The sequence below is a fragment of the Ixodes scapularis genome, unplaced genomic scaffold, assembly GCF_016920785.2.
Source record: "Ixodes scapularis isolate PalLabHiFi unplaced genomic scaffold, ASM1692078v2 PGA_scaffold9__187_contigs__length_104089568, whole genome shotgun sequence".
NCBI classification, from domain to species: Eukaryota; Metazoa; Arthropoda; class Arachnida; order Ixodida; family Ixodidae; genus Ixodes; species Ixodes scapularis.
Window position 1 is genome coordinate 47588592 of NW_024609884.1, and position 20481 is coordinate 47609072.

At 47.2% G+C, this 20481-nt stretch overlaps 1 protein-coding gene across 1 annotated transcript in view; it reads left to right on the forward strand.

The window, feature by feature from the left end:
• Positions 1-14663, forward strand: part of LOC8026881 (follicle-stimulating hormone receptor-like) — a 39832-nt gene extending 25169 nt beyond the window's left edge. Inside the window, exons 5-7 of the mRNA XM_040222064.3 lie at positions 76-182; positions 3777-4086; positions 13212-14663. Of these exons, the coding sequence (XP_040077998.2) occupies positions 76-182; positions 3777-4086; positions 13212-14071 (1277 nt within the window). The 3' untranslated portion in view covers positions 14072-14663. The remainder of the gene's footprint in view (positions 1-75; positions 183-3776; positions 4087-13211) is intronic.
• Positions 14664-20481: the final 5818 nt, after the last annotated feature.

Consider the following 20481-nt stretch of genomic DNA (forward strand, 5'->3'; position numbering starts at 1 on the left):
TGTTTTCGCATCACTGTTTTCATCAGACCCGTTCATTTGTTCGTTTTATTGTCTGTCTTTCTGGTTCGTCCGCAGGCTCTCCTAAGACCAGACCGACCAACGTCTCGAATCGGAGCATCTTCGACTCCCGAGGCATGGAGGGCACTTTTCATCCGGAAGTGCACCCTCAGGAAGAGCAATGGGTACTCCGCCTTTCTTTTAGTAAAAAGGGGAAAAAAAACCGCATTAAAACAAAACTTTTTTTTTTCTTTTCTTTTAAAGGGGTACTCCACCGATTCTTTGAGCTACCTCAACTAACTATATTTTCTGACTCCCCGGCCTTTAGCCTTTCCGGTATGCTATTTAGCATCGCGAAATTCATAATAGGTATTGTGAAATCGGCAAATGAAAATGGTGCAAAAACCGATATTCAAATATTCGCGCACTTTTCAGTGCCGTGACGTCAGTGGCAGACAGGCTTGCCAGTCGAGCAAGTAGTCTAAAAATAGAATATGCCAATCATTTGTTCCGTGCTGGAGCGCGGATACGGGAGCGAGCTTCCAAAGCACTCATTTGACACCAAGAAACTGATTCAAATCCGTTGGGAACAACTTCTGTAGTCCAAAAAGTTAACCCCTGCCTTCCACTGACGTCACTTTGTTGTTGTTGCCAGTAGAGACTTTCAGTTTGAAAATCATGGTGAAGACCAAAACTGTAAATTCAATAACTTCGCGAAAAAACAATATTTTGACCTAATATTTGGGATACTATTTTAGCAATGTTTGTTGGTTAGTTTAGCAAAATTTCAAGCAAATCGGAGACAATGAAAAAAACGGTGGAGTACCCCTTTAAGCATGACGAAGGCTGCTGTTAGCCTCTGTTCAGACATAAGCCCAAGGATGATATACAACTCATCTTCGGGCTTTCTGTAAATGACCTGCGAGTAATTTAGGTGCATTTATTTATCCCGTGGAAACTGGAGCTTAGTCCGTCCGGCCGGCGGTGTTACAACTGATATTGCGGAGTAGAAAACTCTTCGGTAGAAGGGTTCGCCGAGTCATGCCCCATAGCATATTACAAGTCACGCACAAACTGCAACGCAAGAGAAACTACGCGGCTTTAAGAAAAAAAGGTCAAATGGACCGCGCTTGTGGCAGCACGTGTAAAAAATCAATCACTACAACCTGCTGCAACCAAAAGAAATATCTCTCACGAAGGACGATGTGCAGATAACGTTGACCCAAAAAATCTGATACGAGCAGTAGTTGAACAGTGAATTCGTGCAGCTTTATCGATTCCTTGTCAGTCACGAAGGTCATTTCGCAGAAAGAGCAGTGGTTGGTTCTCCTGTCGACACTTTCAAGGGAATCGACTGAACACGCTCAATAGGCTGGGGAATTCGCGATGACCCCAAATTCCTTGTAGGGAAAAAAACAAGGCGGGGGGAGGGGGGGAGTTATTTTGCAAATATACACCAACACAGTATTTACAAACAAACGCGCTTTGGCCACGCCACATGTAAGCTCTGCGCGTGCATAGAAACTAAATTCGGGGGGAGTTGAAGCGTCTGCGCATGCGCACTACCGACAGACAGCGCCACCGCAGTGGCGTGACGTCGGTGAGTTGAGTTGGTTACACCTGACCGCGGCTGGGTCTGCGTTACGACGGAGCCAATCAAGCAGCGCCAAAGAAGAGTGTATAGTCACGAGGCTCGTCGGCTTTGTGCGTTTGGTATCAACTGCCGAACCAATCACTGCCGGTTAATATGCGGCGTGATCCTGCCTTTTTTTTTTTCTTTCTCTGCGTGATTGGTTTAGCCGGTAATTGCAAACGCACAAAACACGACGAGCGCCGTGATGATGCACTTTTGAAGACAGTTGATTGGCTCCATTGGATTGCATCGTCGACTGCTGTTGGAATTAACGTAAAACGGAGAGTACAAAAAAAAGTTTTGCTTTTTGTTTTCCAGAGTCAGCGGCTAGTGTTTGGTATTTTTGTTTTTGTTTGTTTGTTTGTTTGTTTGTTTGTTTGTTTGTTTGTTTTTCGTTGACATATGCGGCACTTTATTTCGGTCTTGCATTTGGAGAGGGTGGGGGGGAAGGGGGGAAGGGATTTCGGACTAGTGTCCGAAATCCTGTCTCCCCCTCTCCCCCCCCCCCCCCCCCCCCACCCACTCCCCTCCCCAGCGATGAAAATTGGAAATAATCTTAAACGCAAGCTCGTGTAAAAAGAGGGGCTGCGCATAAAACGAGGTGTTTGTTTTTTACGGCACACTTTGCATTGTAGTTGTTCTTGGAGTTCCATGATAATGCATTTCTGACGTTCTTGCATGCACTACAATATGTGCAAAGGTTTCTAAAAAAACGGAGTCTAGCGAAAATCGCAGCCACTCTACTGTACCTACTGCACGAATACATGAAATGATAAAAACATAAAGGACGGGGACGGTAAGAGAACCGCCCCATCCTCTATGATTTTTTTTTTTAATATATAGTTTCTTAGTTTTTGTGCAATCGTATTTAATTCACCAACACGATCGTTTTCAATTATTACCCCCTACTGTGTCATGGCGTCAGCAGAAATAAGCATGGCGGCGACCATGGAACTGAGCAGATACTGGTCTATATCTTGATGGGGAGATAATTTACCCGATTTTTCCACTTCTACACCAGAAAGCTGTCTCGATTAATAAAAAAAAGAACAATTGTTTTTTGTAGTCGCAGCGCGATAAGTTGAGAAGCCGATTTTTGCGAACCATCTAAGGTGGGTTCAAAGCGTTAGCAAACATGCTGTAGTCCATTCAGCACGTACTGAGAAACTCGTGCTCCGGTGCAATGGAGAAAATTAATTTGAGCAAACAAACCTTGTGAATGCTCGAACTTCAAATTTGAGTTCAATAGTGAAAATAAAAAAAGATTAAAAAAATATTAAACTAGTTTTTATCATTCTGATAAAATGCGGAGAGCACAGAGCGTATCGTGAATGCATAATACGAGCGTTATGATTTGTTATGATTGGTCAGGGAGTCTTTTTGGGCGGTTTCAGATGTGTGACACACTCGTGCATTTCCGGTTTATCGAAATGATCGAGTCAAGTTTAAATTTACTTACGACTCCTGACGTCGTGAGACGACGACGTGGGGAGCTATGCTTCGTCATTCGGAAGCCATTCACATACGCCCACAGTCGACCTTTGCAAATTTAGTCCCGCAGCTCGCATACCCGCTCGCCTTCTCCTGGTGTCGCCGAGCAGTGGCGTCTGTTTGCGAATCGCAAGGTCCATGGTTCGATTCCTGCTACTCCGTTTTGTAAAGCTCGCTCATTATGATTAGATATATATTCATGGCTAAATATTCTTTAAGCTTTGTATGTCTATGCATTGGCTCCTATAGACTGCGTATGCTTTATGTTGCCTGTGCAATGGCTTTTCATGACACTCATGTGTAACGCTTTTCACATGAAATACGGCCCATAAACACATTTTGCGTTAAAGCAGAATTTTCGCTAAAGTGCATATCGTAAGGTTGGTTAAAATTCGGTGTGCTACTTGTTAACCAACGTCTGTGTTCACAAAAGCGACCACTCCGATATGTCGTGGCGAGGCTCACTTGTCGTGAAATCCCAGAAATCCCTGAAATCCCAGAAATCCCCCCCCCCCCCCCCCCACACACACACACACACCAATCTCCCGAACACTTTGACGCCACTGTCGGTTAACGAGTTAGTTGACGCTTCGCGCGGTAATTGCTTAATCGGTATGGTTAATAGGTTAACTTCACAGCCCTACCTGAAACACAGGTCACCTGCGGGAAGTTGGCGAGTCGGCAAGTGCAGTGCTTCCCTGCGCCGGACGCCTTCAATCCCTGCGAAGACGTCATGGGCACGGAGATCCTGCGCGTAGCCGTCTGGTTCGTGGTCGTGGCGGCTGTGACCGGAAACCTGGCGGTCATCCTGGTGCTTCTTAGCGGCCGCATGAGCGTCTCCAAATTCCTCATGTGCAACCTGGCGTTCGCCGATCTCTGCATGGGCGCTTACTTGCTGCTCATAGCGGCCGAGGACCTGCACACCAGCGGCCAGTACTTCAACCACGCCATCCTCTGGCAACACGGTACGGTCCAGTGATCAAACAAGGGGACGGCGGGCCGCGTCAGGTTACAGGAAGAGCAGGGGAAGTGGCCCCGGTGTCCAAATCTTACGCGAGGTCAACAGACCTTTTGCAGAAATCCCAAAAGGCCGCGCGCTAAGTCCTCAAGAAAGCTAGAGGGTAACGCAGTTGCTCGCCTGCCCTAGCCCGCTCGCCGTCGCCTCCAGGGTCGACTATGTCGTCCGCTACAACCGGTTGTACCTTGAGTTCCCGGCATACTTTTCGGCGCCGCGGACGGAACTGCACGCTTTGCTGAAGATCTATTGCTTTTTCCTGTCCTTCGCTTGGTTTCCGTTCTAAGCACCACGTTGTTCGACTGCACCAACGCTGTCTCGAATGGTCTTAAAGGGACACTGACAGGATATTTATACTCGCCGAGATTTATACTCGCCCAACTACTCATAACAATTTGCGGCTCGAAATTCGTTTTCTTTCCACCCGAAAACAGCCTGTCGAAAGTTCGCTCACTCTTTTTTTCTCCGTGGTCACGTGGCGTTCAACCTATGTGTACAAAATACATTCAAAGTCGTGGATCATCTAAGGCACACGGAAAGGAATACGAACCTCATTTTTGTGGCCTCCAAAAAAGCTGCAAATACGTTGACCGAAACAAAAATGTTTTACAGATCATAGGAAGTATGCATGTGCACGTCATTGCGAATATGGCGACGTACCGCGGGCTAGACGACACGATGGCGGCGCACGACGGACCAACATTGCGACGGACGTGGGGCCGCTACTTCGAAACTATCGTTCGTGGTACCGGCTAATCGATCGTCAAGCTCAGAACATTTAGGAGAAGGGGGATATAAGTGCGAAACCATCGCATGCACGACAAACAGTTCACGCAACATCCTCGCTGTCGTCGTCTGCTTCACACGCCGGAGAAGCGGAGAAAAAACAGCGCGGTCAGGTGTAGCCACGTGACCTCCGGCCATGAGCTTCCGTGCTCGTGTTTCAATTTCGGTTTCAAGCAGTTTGGTCTTTTTTTTATATATATTTAAGGGCACAAAATGAAAACCTGGAATATCCCCGGAACACTTCGAAACGAGTGAAATATGACCCATGATATAAGTAAAGGATAATCACACGCTTGTACGTTCAGCGGATGGCTATATTTTTCGTTCCAACCCATGAATTCTGGCGAGCGCTTTATAATTAGCCATCGAGGCGGCGCGATGCGTCTCGGGATATTTGCCCATAAAGTCACGCTCGCAACATAAGGAGCCCATACACTGCCAAGGGTACCGTAATTACGATCGTCGTCACTAGTTGGCAAGAGCTTTATCGTCAACGCGTTACAATCCCGCCAAGTGGGAGCGCCCGAGCTATGGTGTACTAGAACTGAGAGGTGTGCCAAGCGCCGCTCGTTCCCGCGCGCCTCCACCGGACACGCCGCGCCGTGGCGCTGCTCCCCATGGAACCGTCACGGGAGACATTCCAACGAAGCTCGGCCCCCCAACTACCAGGTGGTATTGGGAAATCGTTATATTCGTTTAAAATTGCTTTTCTTGCGTTTATGGACGAATGACTGGTGCTTGTGAGCTGCTCTCATAAAGGACACCACGTCTACACAAATAACCTAAAATTTCGCTTCCGTGCCTCTCTAAAGATATACGTTACTCTGCAGCAAAATATTGATTGGGTAGTCTCCTGACACCCTAATAAGTCGCCTGGCACTAGACGAGATTAGCGCGAACGAGCCAGTGCGTGGCAGACGAAGAGACGACATGGGGTGCTGCAGTTGCGCAAACACAAGAGAAACGAGAGTGCCTGGCGGGTGCCATCCTTGTGGCACGGCGGAGGTCGGCAGACAGCAGTTCCCCAAGCGCCCTTACGGAATGACGCTTCTCTGCCTCCTGCTTCCGCCGGCCGTGCATGACTAGTGGTGTAAAACTATCGATAGTAAAAGTCAAATTTGCCTATCGACTGTAAAACAAACTATCGATAGTGCTATCGATAGTCGACTATCGTAAAACTTTCGATAATACTATCGATAGTATATAATCGATAGTTAACAATTGTAAAACTATAGATTGTATACTATCGATAGTTGACTATCGTAAAACTATCGATAGTATAGTATAAATGGTCGACTATCATGAAACTCGATAGCATATACTACCAATAGCCGAAAAACCTGAAATTGTTTATAGTCGATTTTCGAGAAACTATCAAGAGCCAACAATCGTAAAGCTCTCGATAGTGTTTTATTATGTGACGAAGAACGTCCTGTGTCTAACCAGGAAACGTCGTGTAGCTCTGAGAAAAACGCAACTGTAATTAGGGACTTCCGCATAATTATCGAGGAACAATTTCAAACCAATCAGAAAACGGTAGAAATCCCCTTTTGAAACCATTAACAGTAAACGATTAAAAAATATCGATTGTATACCATTGAAATTCTATGAATAAAAGAGATCAACTTTATAGGTTGTCGAAAGTTTTTTGCTGTTTTAGATTGCTTTCTGGGGTGTGACCTTATGTTGTTGTTGTTGTTGTTTTGTGTGTTTTTTTATAGGCACAGCTCAATCAGAAAGGAGAAAATCTCTATTGCCCCTGATGAGTAAACGACGTGTTACATAAAGCCGAAACCCTGCTTGTATATGATGCTAGCGATGGTGGTCGAATGCGCAAGTATGGGGACATGACTTTGCCCGGATGAAAAGACAATTGGAGTGTTTTTTGTTTTTTTTTCGAACCAAACAGGTTGCGAGAAAGAAAGGAATTCAGAAGCTTTTTTTTACTGAAATAATGCTTCATTACCAGCAATATTGTTACTTGGAACACGGGAAATTTTCGTTTTTATTTTTTTATTTTTGATCCAGTAAACGTTATGTTCTAAAACTTATGTATTTAAAGAATGGAAAAATTAAAAACTTCAGTAACTAACTATGCTGGCTTGATACAAGCTTTTTATCTGGAAATGTTCAATTTGAAGTCTCCACAGCGAAATCTCTGTTACATTTATTGATTGAAAAATATATATTTATAAATTATGCGACGGCTTCTGTATTTTAAACTTGTGTTTTTGACCAAAAAGTCAATCCTTTTTTTGGCCACTGTTATTAAAATCTGCCAAAATACAGAACCAAACTCAGTGGCAACTAACTGCTTTGGTCAACAGCTAATTTCCGATTATCAGGAATTCGCTATGAATGGTAATGAGCAGAAAAAAAATTTATCATCCCCGCTCATTTTTAATGTCAGACTCCGGGCTTTGCTGTTTCCAAAAGAGATAACCCTTCGGTGCTATCGGATCTCCGCGGAGAGAGATGTTCGCCGCGTCAACGACACATTCGTACCATTTCACTCCTCGTGACACAGGGCGCGCTGCTCGCGTTACTGTCACGGGCCGTCCTATCTAACACAACGAGCGCGAAAGGTCGTGGTCATCTGCTGGTTCCGAAAGCGCGGGACGTTCATATAGGCCAATGAAGGCCCCGAATCAATACGACGTCTGCCGATTTCTACACATTAAAAATTTACGACGCCTGCATGGTCTGTTTAGAAGTGTTGCTTTCTCTTTTGAACTCCTCCAATGTAGCTTGCCGCCTATAATAAAATTTAAATAATCAATAAATAGAACAGGGTGGAGCTACTGTTGTATTTATTGATTATTTGCGGGCTATGGAGCCCGCAAAAAATGAATCGTTTACAATATATATATATATATATATATATATATATATATATATATATATATATATATATATATATATATATATATATATATATATATATATATATATATATATATTGTAAACGACTCATTTTTCTTGTACACGATACTAAAAAAAAAATATATATATATATATATATATATATATATATATATATATATATATTAGTAACGTGTACAACTCAGCTAAACCAATCACGCGCCGAGTTCCGCACGTTGTCGAGGCTCGGCCATTCCCGTCGTCGCAGCGATTGGGCACGAGAACTCAAATGCACGTCGATGCGTTGATTGTCCGACGAGCCCGGATCAATTGATGCTCACGCAGTGCTCGCGTCTAACTGTACGAGCCGCAGTGAAATATCGTCACCTCGGGGATCGCAGAGCTTGATGGCGGAGCCCTGAGTATCTCTCGATTGACAACACCAACAATGCGATTCCCCCCAACTTCGCCATCAAGTTTTCCGATGTTGCAATTACGCGATGACAAAGAATTGCTTCTCGGTCCGCGGCGCACGTGTCCGAGTATGCTTGGGGGTCACTATTGTCTCAGTAAGCTTGTGTAGAGTGAGGAACACTGCTACCCGATAGCGTCGTACGGCCCATTTAAAATAAAGCGCTTAAAGAGATGGTGAACCGAAATTTGGATTTCAAAAAAACTAAGCTGAAGATGTAGGCGGGACGCTACAATCCCTAGAACAACATTCGTAAGGCGATATTTCAAATGGAGGGCCGTGTTTTTGGAAAAAGAAGTCGAGATTGAATCAGGCCGACGAGGCGCGTGACGTCAAGATACCTAGTTTCCTCCTCGTTTCGCTTCGCTCCCTCAAGGCCGCGAGGCGGAGAAGACGCGAGGCCGTTCCCTCTCCTTCTCGGAGAAACATGACGTCAACATTCCTGCCAAATGCGCCTCTTTTTTTAAAAAAATACGGTCATTCGTTCGAGATATCGCTGTATGAGTGATGTTTTGGTGTTTGTAGCATCCCGTTGCACGCTTTTGCCGCGTGTTTTGGGGAATCCAGATTTCGGTTCAGCATCCCTTTAATGAGAAACAGGGATAAAAGGAAATCGACATGGAGACGGGCCACCATCATTGTCCTTTTATGTTCCTTTCCTTTTATCACTGTAACTTAACAGGTCGCTCCAATTCGTCGGGTATAGAAATGCTTGGCGTTCTTCGTTGCACCCCGAAAGTTTCCTTACTGAGGCTGCGATAAGTTCTGTTTAACCGAAAAAAAAACTGTTTTTTTAAGTAATGCAAAATAATTAAATGTCATTCTTATAATAGGTCTGTTCCAGATATCTGAGTGAAGTTTCCTTTATCTAAATGCAGTTCCTTTTATCAGCCAATTAGCGCACGCCGATAGGAGCAAGATCAAGAAATCCCAATCAAATCAATTTTTTTTCTCCACTTGGAGGGAAAACGGAGAAAAAAGCAACAGAACAGTTACTTGACAGGTCTCTATTTCCCCTTAGCAGCAGCAGAGGCAAAGCACACAGAACCGTTAACAAACAAAAAGAAATACTATATGTAATTAATTGTTTGAAAACAGAAAAGTAATGAAAATGACCCCACGTCATGCACTTCCACTAACATTGGAGGCTCAACAAAAAAAATAAAACCAAATCGCGAGATGGTTCGCCGATTCTCTAAAGCAGTTCGTTCTGAAGACCTTAAACGTGCCCGTATGACGGGGGTTTATAGAACACTTAATTGCGCAAGTTCAAAGAGGGCACCGCGTATCTGCATAAGCGGTTCCCTCTCTGAACTTGGGCAAGGAAAAAGGCTACCGACACCAATTAAAATTATTTTCCGCACTAGTGCTATTACATTACAAATCTCCGAAAGCATTACGCGAACTTATTTAATTGTTTTTCCTCTTGTGTGTTACTGTTCAGGTACGCTTTCTCTGACTGGAAAATTGGGTAGCAGTGGTGAAATCTGTATTTCGAGAACAAGACCTCATTTATTTCCTCTCTCGGAATATATGTTATACGTATAAGTGTGTATATGTGTATGCATCTGAGTGTGTGTAAAAAATAAGGGGAACAGACAAAGCAGCTGAAAGACGAAAAAATATAAATAAAAAATATATTCAGTAATTTCGACAAAGAAAAAACAACCAAGCAAAAAGTATAAAGTGCAACATCACCAAAAAAAATGCAATCAATTAAACTCTCGCGAGATGTAGACACACACACAAAAAAAAAAAAAAGCTTTGACGATACAAATGCAGAGCAAGAAATTACTCCAAAAATCGATGGGAACGATGGCAGTGCGCCATTGCCGCAATGTTGACGCTTAGCCCGTTTCTACACTCTAAGGAATGCCTGCGCGTCTACTTACCCGCAAAACACTCGAAGAGCCAATCTCTGCGATCGATGAAATCAGCTCAGCGAATGATGAAGTGGAACATCTGTTTCGACCTCAAAATGAAGTCTGCGCTGTGGCATTACGCAATGGAAGCATGACGTTTTGCATTGCGTAATGCCACAGCGCAGACTTCATTTTTAAGTCCGAAACGAATGTTCCGGCCCATCATTCGCTGAGCTGATTTCCTAGATCGCAGAGGTTGGCTCTTTGAGTGTTTTGCGGGTAAGTAGACGCGCAGGTATTTCTTAGAATGAACGTTGCTTTGCATTTTGTGAAGATTTTTTTCCCAGCAGTTCTTTGTACACTCGCCGGCGATATGAAGGTGAACGCCGGACCGTCGACTGGTTCGTGCTATCAGCGCCATGACGCGGCTGCCGTGGCGGCTCGCTTTCTTATCGCGCACTTTGCCGAGTTTAAAGGAGCGATGCAACAATTTTTGTACTGTGCACAAATACCGCTTAAATCGGATCCCTAACGTTAATGACCTATGAAACACGCGTTCGTTTTTCACCCCACGCAATAGAAGTCCCAGAAAAAAATTTAAGAAAAACGAGCGGCGTTCACCCCCTCAACTCGCAGCCAGAACAAGCGGCCACGTGATCTGGAGCCGATTATATGCCGCCAGTGTTGATCATAGCCACGCGCAGGGGTTGGCAAAGCGCAGGACACGCGCTGAGTTCCAGACATTGTTATGGCTCGGCTGTTGTCGTCGTTGCAGCGATTGGACACGGGTCACAACCCGAATGCTTCTCGAGCTAGCAATTGTCACGAGCCCAAGTCGAGTGCCCACGCAATGCTCGGGTCCAATCTGTGAACCGCATTCAAATATCGTCACTTGGGTGTACTGCGATCCCCGAGTTACGTCATCAAATTTTGCAAAGGAGAGATTGAATGAAAATGATCGCTTTTGTCCTTGAAATTACACCACAACAAAGGAGTTTCTTGGCCAATGGTGTTGCGTGTGAGTATCCTTGAGTCCGAGGTGTGCCAGTAAGCTAGTGTAGAGAGAAAAACATTCCAATTGAATATCGTTGCACAGCTCCTTTAAGCGCCTGGATCAAGCGCTGTCCTCAGCTCTGCTGCTACTCCCCGCAGAAAGCGTGGAAGTGGGTCTCGATTTCGGCATCGCTTTTTGTGGGCACCGTGCCCCCGTCATTGCCGGCAAATGATTTGTACATTGCACGTGAACTAGAGCTGAGGTTGTTCGGCATAGTTTATCAGTGACTCAACCGCTTTTTTTATTCATGAGCGAACGCTAATAACTGTTCTTTTTAAGAAACGTAAAGTATAAGTCACTTTTTGATTTGTTCCACAGCCTTGCGGTTTAGCACATATCACAAAAAAAAAAACTACTAATTTACATTGTCTTCCGATGGCGTCCGAAAGGCTCCTTCCGCAATTCTCGCGCTGATAGCTGATAGCACGGATCGGTCGACGGTTCGGCGTTCACCTTCATATCGCCGGCGGGTGCACACCTTTCACGGCTTCGTACCTACGAAGCGGCACAGTTGGCAGCGATTACAAAACCGCAGTTCTCAAAAATCACAGTCGCTGAATCTGTCTTCAGCACGCACGCTTCTCATGCAGCGCTCCTCCGGGAACCTTGCAGCACGTGGCCAAAGTCTCTCCATATGGCACGCGCTGTTGAGGTCAAGGCGAGGTGCCCATCACGAGCACGTCATCCTTCTACGGATCCACGTTTGTAGGACTTGCGGCGCTATCTCTCTCTCTCTTCCTATCTGCTTCCAATTACGGAATCGGGCGACAAGCAAAAAATGAGCGATTATTATCACAAATCATATCACCTTTGTAAATGCAATAAATTGTTTCAACCTTAATTATGACTGCCTTTAAAACTGCGATTGCAACGTAGCCCATCATTGAATAAAATAATTTACATGCTCAGTCCATTAGCCAGCTGATCCAATCAATCACGCGCAGAAAGAAAAGGATCGCGGCGCATTCAGTGATAGGTTTACTCGGTGACTGCAGACGCACAAAGGCGACGAGCGCCGTGACGGTGCACTTTTAGTGGAATGGGATCATCGCCATGCGATCGGACTCGAAACGAAGGTGTGGTTGGACCCTGCAGGCGAATGGCTCACCCTGTGCTGCCTAGTATTGTCGGTTTGAGGAACGAGTCACGCAGAAAACCCTCGAAAAGCAGGAAAGAAGCACTGGCACGAAGACGTTCGATTGTTCGGTTTGAGTATATGTCTATCAACACTTGGCAATATGTGAGGGTGCAGATTTCACATAAGGACCCTCCCTTGATTCTGGACCTTCCGCGGGTAACCCAGCGTGCGCGGGTTTAAATGTGTACAGGGGGCGTCAATGTGAGCTGACACAGCGACGTTCAGGTCGGAGGAGCAAAAACACCTGGGATGCGCTATAGGATGTTAAAAGGGAGGTTGAAATGGACTGCCACGTTCCCTAGAGTTGCCTTGTGCAGAAAAGTATACCCCTTGTGGCATCTTACTCCCTGCGGCTGGCACACACGGCTGTGTCAGCTCGCGTGGCTGCCGGTCGCTTTTCGCCTTTCGAACCGGGGAGATCGGAGCACGTAGCGTCTTAACGCACTGCAGCTCGGTACGAGCACGAGGAACGAAAGCTCGCGCTGCAGAACTCAGGGATCCTGGGCTCAATCCCGTTTCAATCTGCATTGTACCGGCGTGCGGTCGTGTATCACTACTGCATAATGCGCATTAAAAGCCCCACAATGCCAGCAGTGTATATACTTCACTGACTAAATGTCTCATCCAAGGCGGGGACGCCGGACACCCATTGCGGCTGAGTATACTTCACGCTGTCTAAACACCCACACAACACAGTTACTTACGTTTGATTCATCTTGATGCTGATCTTATGTGCTGGCAGCCAGTTTCTACAATATTGGATTTAGCCCTTCAAATGTATGTTTATAATTACAATCGAACACACGACTTTGCGACTTGGTTCCCGCGAAACACACCGCCATAAGCATGGCCGGGCATACCAACGCAGGGAGTCATTGATGAATTCTCTGCTTTGTCGCAGGTGCTGGCTGCAAGGTCGCGGGCTTCCTGACCGTGTTCGCGTCTGAGCTGTCCATCTACACGCTGACCGTCATCACTCTGGAGCGCTGGTACGCCATCACGTACGCGGTCCACCTGAACCGGCGGCTGCGGCTGACCACCGCTGCGCGCGTCATGGCCTGCGGCTGGCTATATGCCATCGTAGCGGCCACCCTGCCGCTCGTCGGGGTCAGCAGTTACAGCAAGACGTCCATCTGCTTGCCCATGGAGAACAGAGAGATCCCGGATCAGCTGTACCTGCTCAGCCTGCTCTCTGTCAACGGTCTCGCTTTCCTGCTCATCTGCGCCTGCTACGCCAAGATGTACCTGGCCATTTCTGGTCAGCGGCCACGCTCCCACTCGGGCAACAAAGACACGTCCGTGGCCAAACGCATGGCCATGCTCGTGTTCACCGATTTCGCTTGCTGGGCGCCCATCGCCTTCTTCGGCCTCACAGCAGTGGCGGGATACCCACTCATCGATGTCCCGAAATCCAAGATTCTGCTGGTGTTCTTCTACCCGCTAAACTCGTGTGCCAACCCGTTCCTGTACGCCATCCTGACCAAGCAGTACCGGCGAGACTTGTCCATCCTGCTGTCCACACGCGGCGTGTGCACGGGAAGGGTGCTCCGCTACACCTCGTCTTGCCACACGACGCCCAACAATCGGCTTCTGCGCGGCAAGGACAACAGTAGCACGTCACGCCAGACAACCGAACTGTCCGGGCGGACGCAGAAGGGGTCGCCGCACCCCATCAAGAACAACTTCACCAAGCTGGGACTTCACGAAGAGTTCCTCAGAAGACAGAGTCTGCTCTGTGATCACGCCGACACGCCCATCTGACTCTTCGCTGCTATTGTTATCCTTTGGCCGTGCAGACGGCTTGCAGGCGAGCGTTCAGCGGAAGTGCTACGCTGACCGCGTGTGCGGAAGCGCGAACCCGCGGCACTCGCGGAGGGACCACGTTCGCGGTCATGCTTGGGCCACGTGCCACGTCGTCGCACACATTACGCGGTGAATGGATGGATGCATGCATACGGCTGAACCCTTTTAATCAGGCGGCGGCCTGCTCCACACAGTGTTTAACACTGGCGAGGAGCGCGGGGCCGGACGGCGCGTCCCCCTGGTCGGGAGACACTGGGCCAGACTGGGCATCATGTCCACCCGAGTGACTGGGGTAGTTCTCATGGTTGAATCCACATCGGAAAAGCTAGAACTGTAGCTACGTGCGGCTCGTCTTCTATCCTTTATCCACACAATATGCTATTTTTGGCAATCTAAGGCGCATTGACTCTCAAACCGTTACGTATGCTCAGTGAAATTGCACTTCCTTTCGGGCCTCGGAACGTAAAAACTAAATGGTCTCAGTTAAAGACAAAATCAATTCCAGGCACTCCCGGAAATGTTACATTTACACATGGGTCCAATTCAAAGATTATGCCTATTTGTTGACAAGATAAATCGGAAGAGTTTAAAATTCTGCCATTTCCATCTTTTTAGTGATGTCACGTAATGCCTCCTATCGTTGCCTTCGCTGCGGCAGATTTATTTAGTTCAGCTTAGAAGAAGCAACACAGAAGAACACCCGTATACTCCGAGGAAGAAGTGAACGGGAGGAAACCCAGGTCAAATTATGTCGATGCTAACTTGTTCTCCGGGTTCATCTTCAAAAATTTGACAAAACCGTCGCTTGTTCATCGAGACGCTTGCGGTGTACCTCCGGAAAGTACCGGATAAAACCGGGTAGTCAGAGGATCCGGATATATGCGTTATGGATGAACTGAGATGCACGTGCGCACTTCGACCACTCGCCGATAAGGTCAAATTCGTCCGTCCCGACAAATGTTCGTGTGTACATAGTCGTGGCTAAGGGCGTTACCCGTGCCTCCAAGTGCCCTAGAACGTTACTGCAGACGAGCAGATCAGCGTTGCGCTCGACACTACTGTCCATGAGGACCAGCTGACCAAAATGTACATATATCTAGAACGCTGTCAGCTCTGGGCAATTTTTCAAAAGTTTGACACATAAAACCCATGTTGTTTCAGAAAAGAAAAAAAATGGCCGCAGGAATGGTTAAGAAAATATATTTTTTGTGTAAGGCCTGTCCCAATTTTAGGCGCTGGAGAGAATCAGTCGTGCACTCTAAAAAAAGCCCGTGTGTCTACTTTCCCGCACAACGCTCGGAGATCTAATCACCGCAGCTCAGCGAATGACGATGACGAAACATATGTTTAGACCAAAAAAACGCAGTCCGAGCTGTCACATTAAGCAATGCGAGCGGGACGTTTGGCACTGCTTAATGTCACAACTCAGACTGCGTTTTATGGTCTAAGCATATGTTTCGGCATCGTCATTCGCTGAGCTGCCTTCGTAAGTTGCGGTGATTGGCTCTCCGAGTGTTGTGCGAGAAAGTACACACATGGGCTTTTTTTAGAGTGGTATACGCGTTAGTCCTTATTTCATACACTTTTTGTTCGCAAACCGCCCATTGAAAAGCACGGCGAGAAAACTCAAACACGCACCTGATCTCGCCGCACCGCCGTGTACTTTCTCACGATAGAGACTGCCTGCATTGGTCGCCGGTCACTGCTATCAGCGGGGCCACGAAGCGTCTGCTGAACGGCCACTCCACTCCGCTCGGGAAAAATGTATTATTTATTTATTTATTTATTTATTTATTTATTTATTTATTTATTTTTAATACTGATGTCCCTTGTTGCGGGCTGGGGCTGTCTCAGGAGTGCGTTTTTATTGTTTTAACGATACAAGAGCGAGAAAAGAAGAACTGTACAGCTACGAACTAGCACAAATGCAACCATCATACAAATCAAGTAGCAATTATTCAGACTTGCTGAATTATTGATTCCGAGAAAAAGGTCGGCCGTTCTAGATCTATTCCACTCCTCATTTGTTTTCACAATAAATGAGTACTCAAAAACTTAATGATTTGGACCACGGTGAAAGAAGAAAGAAGTGTCTGAACGGCGCCGCCTCTCCAAGTAGCAAATGTGTCAAAGATGCGCTCCCATTTCTGACAAACGCCATGAGATGGCGCAGCATGACAGGAGCTCGTAAGGTGCCTCGATAAACGTGCAAGGCGGCGCTGACATCGAGGCACCCTAGGAGCTCGAAAAACCGACCTTTTTCGCCCACACGGTTTCAAGGCCGCGAGGCGCGTGGCCGTGCCCGCGCTAAAGCGGGGGAAACATGAGCAGTGAAACTGGGCGCCGCTCGGCGCACTGCATGACGCGCCACCTGGCGACACGCGGCGATATTTGTGGATACACGAAAAAGCCCGTCGCGCTCACTGATCTCTTTGACAATTTTTGCTGGATCGCGCATCCCCGCTTGGTCGCTGCAGCGCAAGTGCGGCCACCGGACGGCCATCTCGGGACACGAAAAATCGACCAAAAGGTCGATTTTTCGTGTCCCAAGATGGCCATCCGATGGCTGCATTCACAGAGCGGGGAAGCGAAATCCAGCCAGGCACGTATCCAGGGGGGAAGGGGGGGGGGGGGGGGGGGGGGGGGCGGGCTTGGGGCCCGGGTTTCCCCCGAAATCTTCCATTTCGCTGGGGCCACCCTGCCCCCCCCCCCCCCCCCCCCCCCCCCCCCCTCCTCCGAAACAAAATCCTGACTGCGTGCCCAGTGGTCGCGCGACGCACACAGTTGCTGGGTCACAATTGGCACCGAACGTAGAGCTACTGGCAGTACTTCGCTTTAAAACGCACTATTTTGCCCAAAACGTAAATTAGAAGTATTCAAATTAAAAATAAAACTAGTAAAACCGGCGCATACGTTCTTGTGCTACCAATATATTACCATTAAAGTAATAATGTCGAAGAAAACATTACCGAAAAAGGTATGTTCACAACACTAACAACGCCGTATTTGCTTTTCTTTTCTACCCGATCAAGCTGAAATAGAAATTAGAAAAAAAAATACCGAAATCCTTTTAATGAATAATTGCGTTAACTGTATAGACATTCCTTCAAAAATTCAAATGCAAAGTGTCCAACTTCGCTAAGACAACTGGAGACGCACGGCGTGTCAGTCCTCAAGAAAACATACAGCAGAACATATACGGACCCCTGAACGCCACTAGAAAGTTCTAGAGAATCTAGACATAGAGGCACAGATTGAATACACAAGGCTAGCGGGAATCGCTTGTATGAGACGCGACCAGTTTTCACGAGACAGTTGGGCGCTTTCGTTCGAAAGTACACACAGAGGTTTTATTGACTTTATGCCAAGGAAGTCGCACCCGGAATGAAATAATTATCAGGTGTTATGACCGCGACATTGACATGAACAGTGACAATGCGTTCTGTCCGAGCATCATAAGAACAATATGCATTGGAGTAAAGACCTACCAACGCAGTCCAAAATACTAACCCAGCAGACAAATTCCGAAACAATCAACACGTTTCTTCATCTCCCGGCGGCACCCAATGGCTGGCTCGACCAACCTGACGATGTCAAAGGTCTCTCCGATACAAAGTGCACAGTCTCGGCATTCTTTCTACAAACCCTCGTGTTAACTCCTTCGTCGGCTGCGGCAGTAACATTCCGGCAAACAGATTCCCATCTTGAACTTAAACCACAAACCCACGCTTCTCGGCACCGTCGTTGTTGTTTGTGAAGATTCGCCTGTTGCTTGTGGAAATGGTGATTTCACAACACCTTCCGCGTCACGCATGGGACTTCGAATAACGTCGCAGACGACTAGAACATTCTGATGAGAGCGTTCGAACCGCACACAGCACCGAACACAAACCCAACAGACCAAACAAACGGTCGTCATGTTTGCTTTTCCGCCGCACACCGCTAGGTGCACCGTGCGCAGATGTCTGGACCGACCAGATCAAAGCGGATCCGCGCCGCGAGGCGCATACGTCACAGTGAAGTAGAGAAGCGAGAACCGGTTGCCATGGATACTGCCGTGTGCTGCCGCGCGGCAACCGATTTCATCGCTCATGTCTCATGTTCATGCTCAAAGCCCGACCTACAAAAAGGTTTTCCGCAGGGTATTAAAATCCTCCTCGTCACCCTTCCCATTTCCCCCTCTCCCACTGCAATCTTGACAGAGCAGGGACCCCTTTTGTTGCTGCATCTTGGAGATGAATAAGCCGGGATAAGCTCCCGGCTTATAAAGCCCTAAGATGCAGCAACAAAAGGTTTGTTTTTTGCTGCTCCCACGCCGTGACTTTGTGAAGAATTATTTTGAAACCCTCAGTTCAGTTTAATGTAAGTACTGTCAAATTAAAATGTGTTAAAATGTAATCTTATTTCTTCCCAATTTCTGCGCAAACGTTTGAAAAATATCACGATCGGTGCCGGGAGAGTGAGATGATGATGGTGGTGATGATAATAACGTCTGTAGCATCGCGCGTGCGTTTGCATAAAAAAAATCGAACCATTTGAAACAAACGCACGAGCCGAAGCCCCCTCGCCTCCCCCACGTTCCCGGTTTCGAATACACTATAAACAACGCGAAAACTCACAGCCACAACTCGAAGTGTAAACTATCCTATAGACCTTTTCCGCTTACTCTCGCCCCCGGCTGCCAAGAAGGCCCATCCGGTATGGGCGACGAAAAAATATTAAAACGCTTCAACCTGCAAATAGTAAAAAAAAAATAGAGGGGAGACAAAACGAGAATGGGTGACGGTTACGCTTATCTCCTAAATGCATTCTATTGGCGTGGCGACGGCAAAACAATGTTTTCACCCATACTGGAAGTGCCGATATTTCAAGATGGCGGCACCCTTGTGAAAAAGGTCTATACTCGCGTTCACTTCAAGAACCCTAGTAAAACGAAGTCCTGCTCCTCGCGGAACGAATTTTCCACTTCATCCGTTGAATTGAGACATAATCTATACTTCGTTTCAGCTTCCGTCCGAGCGCAGCCAAAGGCCGAGGGACGGTTCGCAACTTCGAGAAGAGCATTCCTACGCACCACAAAGTAGTTCACAAAAGTAATTTCTTTTAAAATAACTGCTTTGTGCGTAAAAACTGCACAATGTTCCAGATGTGTACTGCTGAGAATGATTTGCAACTAAAGGAATCAAATCTTTGAAGTTTATGTTTCTATTAATATATGTAAATGCATGTGGTTTGGTGAAAACATGTATATCCGCTGGCAACACAGCTGCAGCGCTCGGTTTTTCTGTGCGATTTCGTTCCCGTAATCGCCGAATCTTGTGCTTCGCTGCTTTCCTCACCAAGTCGCTTCAAAACGTCCTTTCGCAAAGGCACCTTTGGGCGTCAGGCGCGAGAAGTCGTGATGAATGTCTACTTTCAAATTCGGCAGGAGACTCCGGCCGCGTCGTACCGATGCGTTGTAAACAAGCAAAACGTCCGGGCCACTGCAATTCAGATACGCGGCGAAATCAGGGCACCCCTTTACCTGCCGATCACATTGAACGCCGAGAAGCTGGTGGAAAGGACTGCGCCTCGAGCCCTGGTATATCCAAACAATACAAGGAAACATCAACGGCCGGGTCATCGGGGACCTTGCAACGTGTACTTACAACTCGAAACTATGCCGAACAGGTGGAAAGCTCGGACACAGATGCCAGCGGCCAGCCTACGTACTGACATCCCCTGTGACTAAGTTTCAGAACGTGAAAGGGCACTTTTTAAACCTGTAGCAGACGATAACGTTGATATACCCGTAGCAGACGAAATACTCGGCGAGCGCGGGCGGCGCGGCCGACCTGCGGCGCAGCGGAGTGATACAAAATAAAGCCCCTTGATAAAAGCGTTTTTTACAAGTACCGCCAACCATTGTTGTGGAAGTGCGCGAGACACGTGCCATGAGCGGGTGCTTCGCCGCCATTCGCTTCCAAGGCCCGCTCATTTCAATGCTGCGCCGCCATTTGCTTCCAAGGACCGCTCGAGACATGGGCCTCGTGCACTCGCGCATTTGACGCTACTTGCAAGACAAGCGCAAACACATCGAGGGGCTTTAATACAAAAGTGCGGGCGAGATCGCGTGACCTATTGCCGGCATGTGATTGGCTCCGGCCGCACGTAGCTTTGGCTGCGCTCGGACGGAAGCTGAAACGAAGTATAGGTATATCCTCGAACCGTTTTCTGCATTTTTGATTTTATCAATACGTACACGTTTCAAGCGCCAAAAGCATTGTGTCTTTCTTCGACGACCCAGTCTCTTAAGAACTACTTCGATCAGTGCACCGGTCTTCAATCAATAAGGAGCCCTATTGTTTCAAAACCGGTGACTTCGCTGC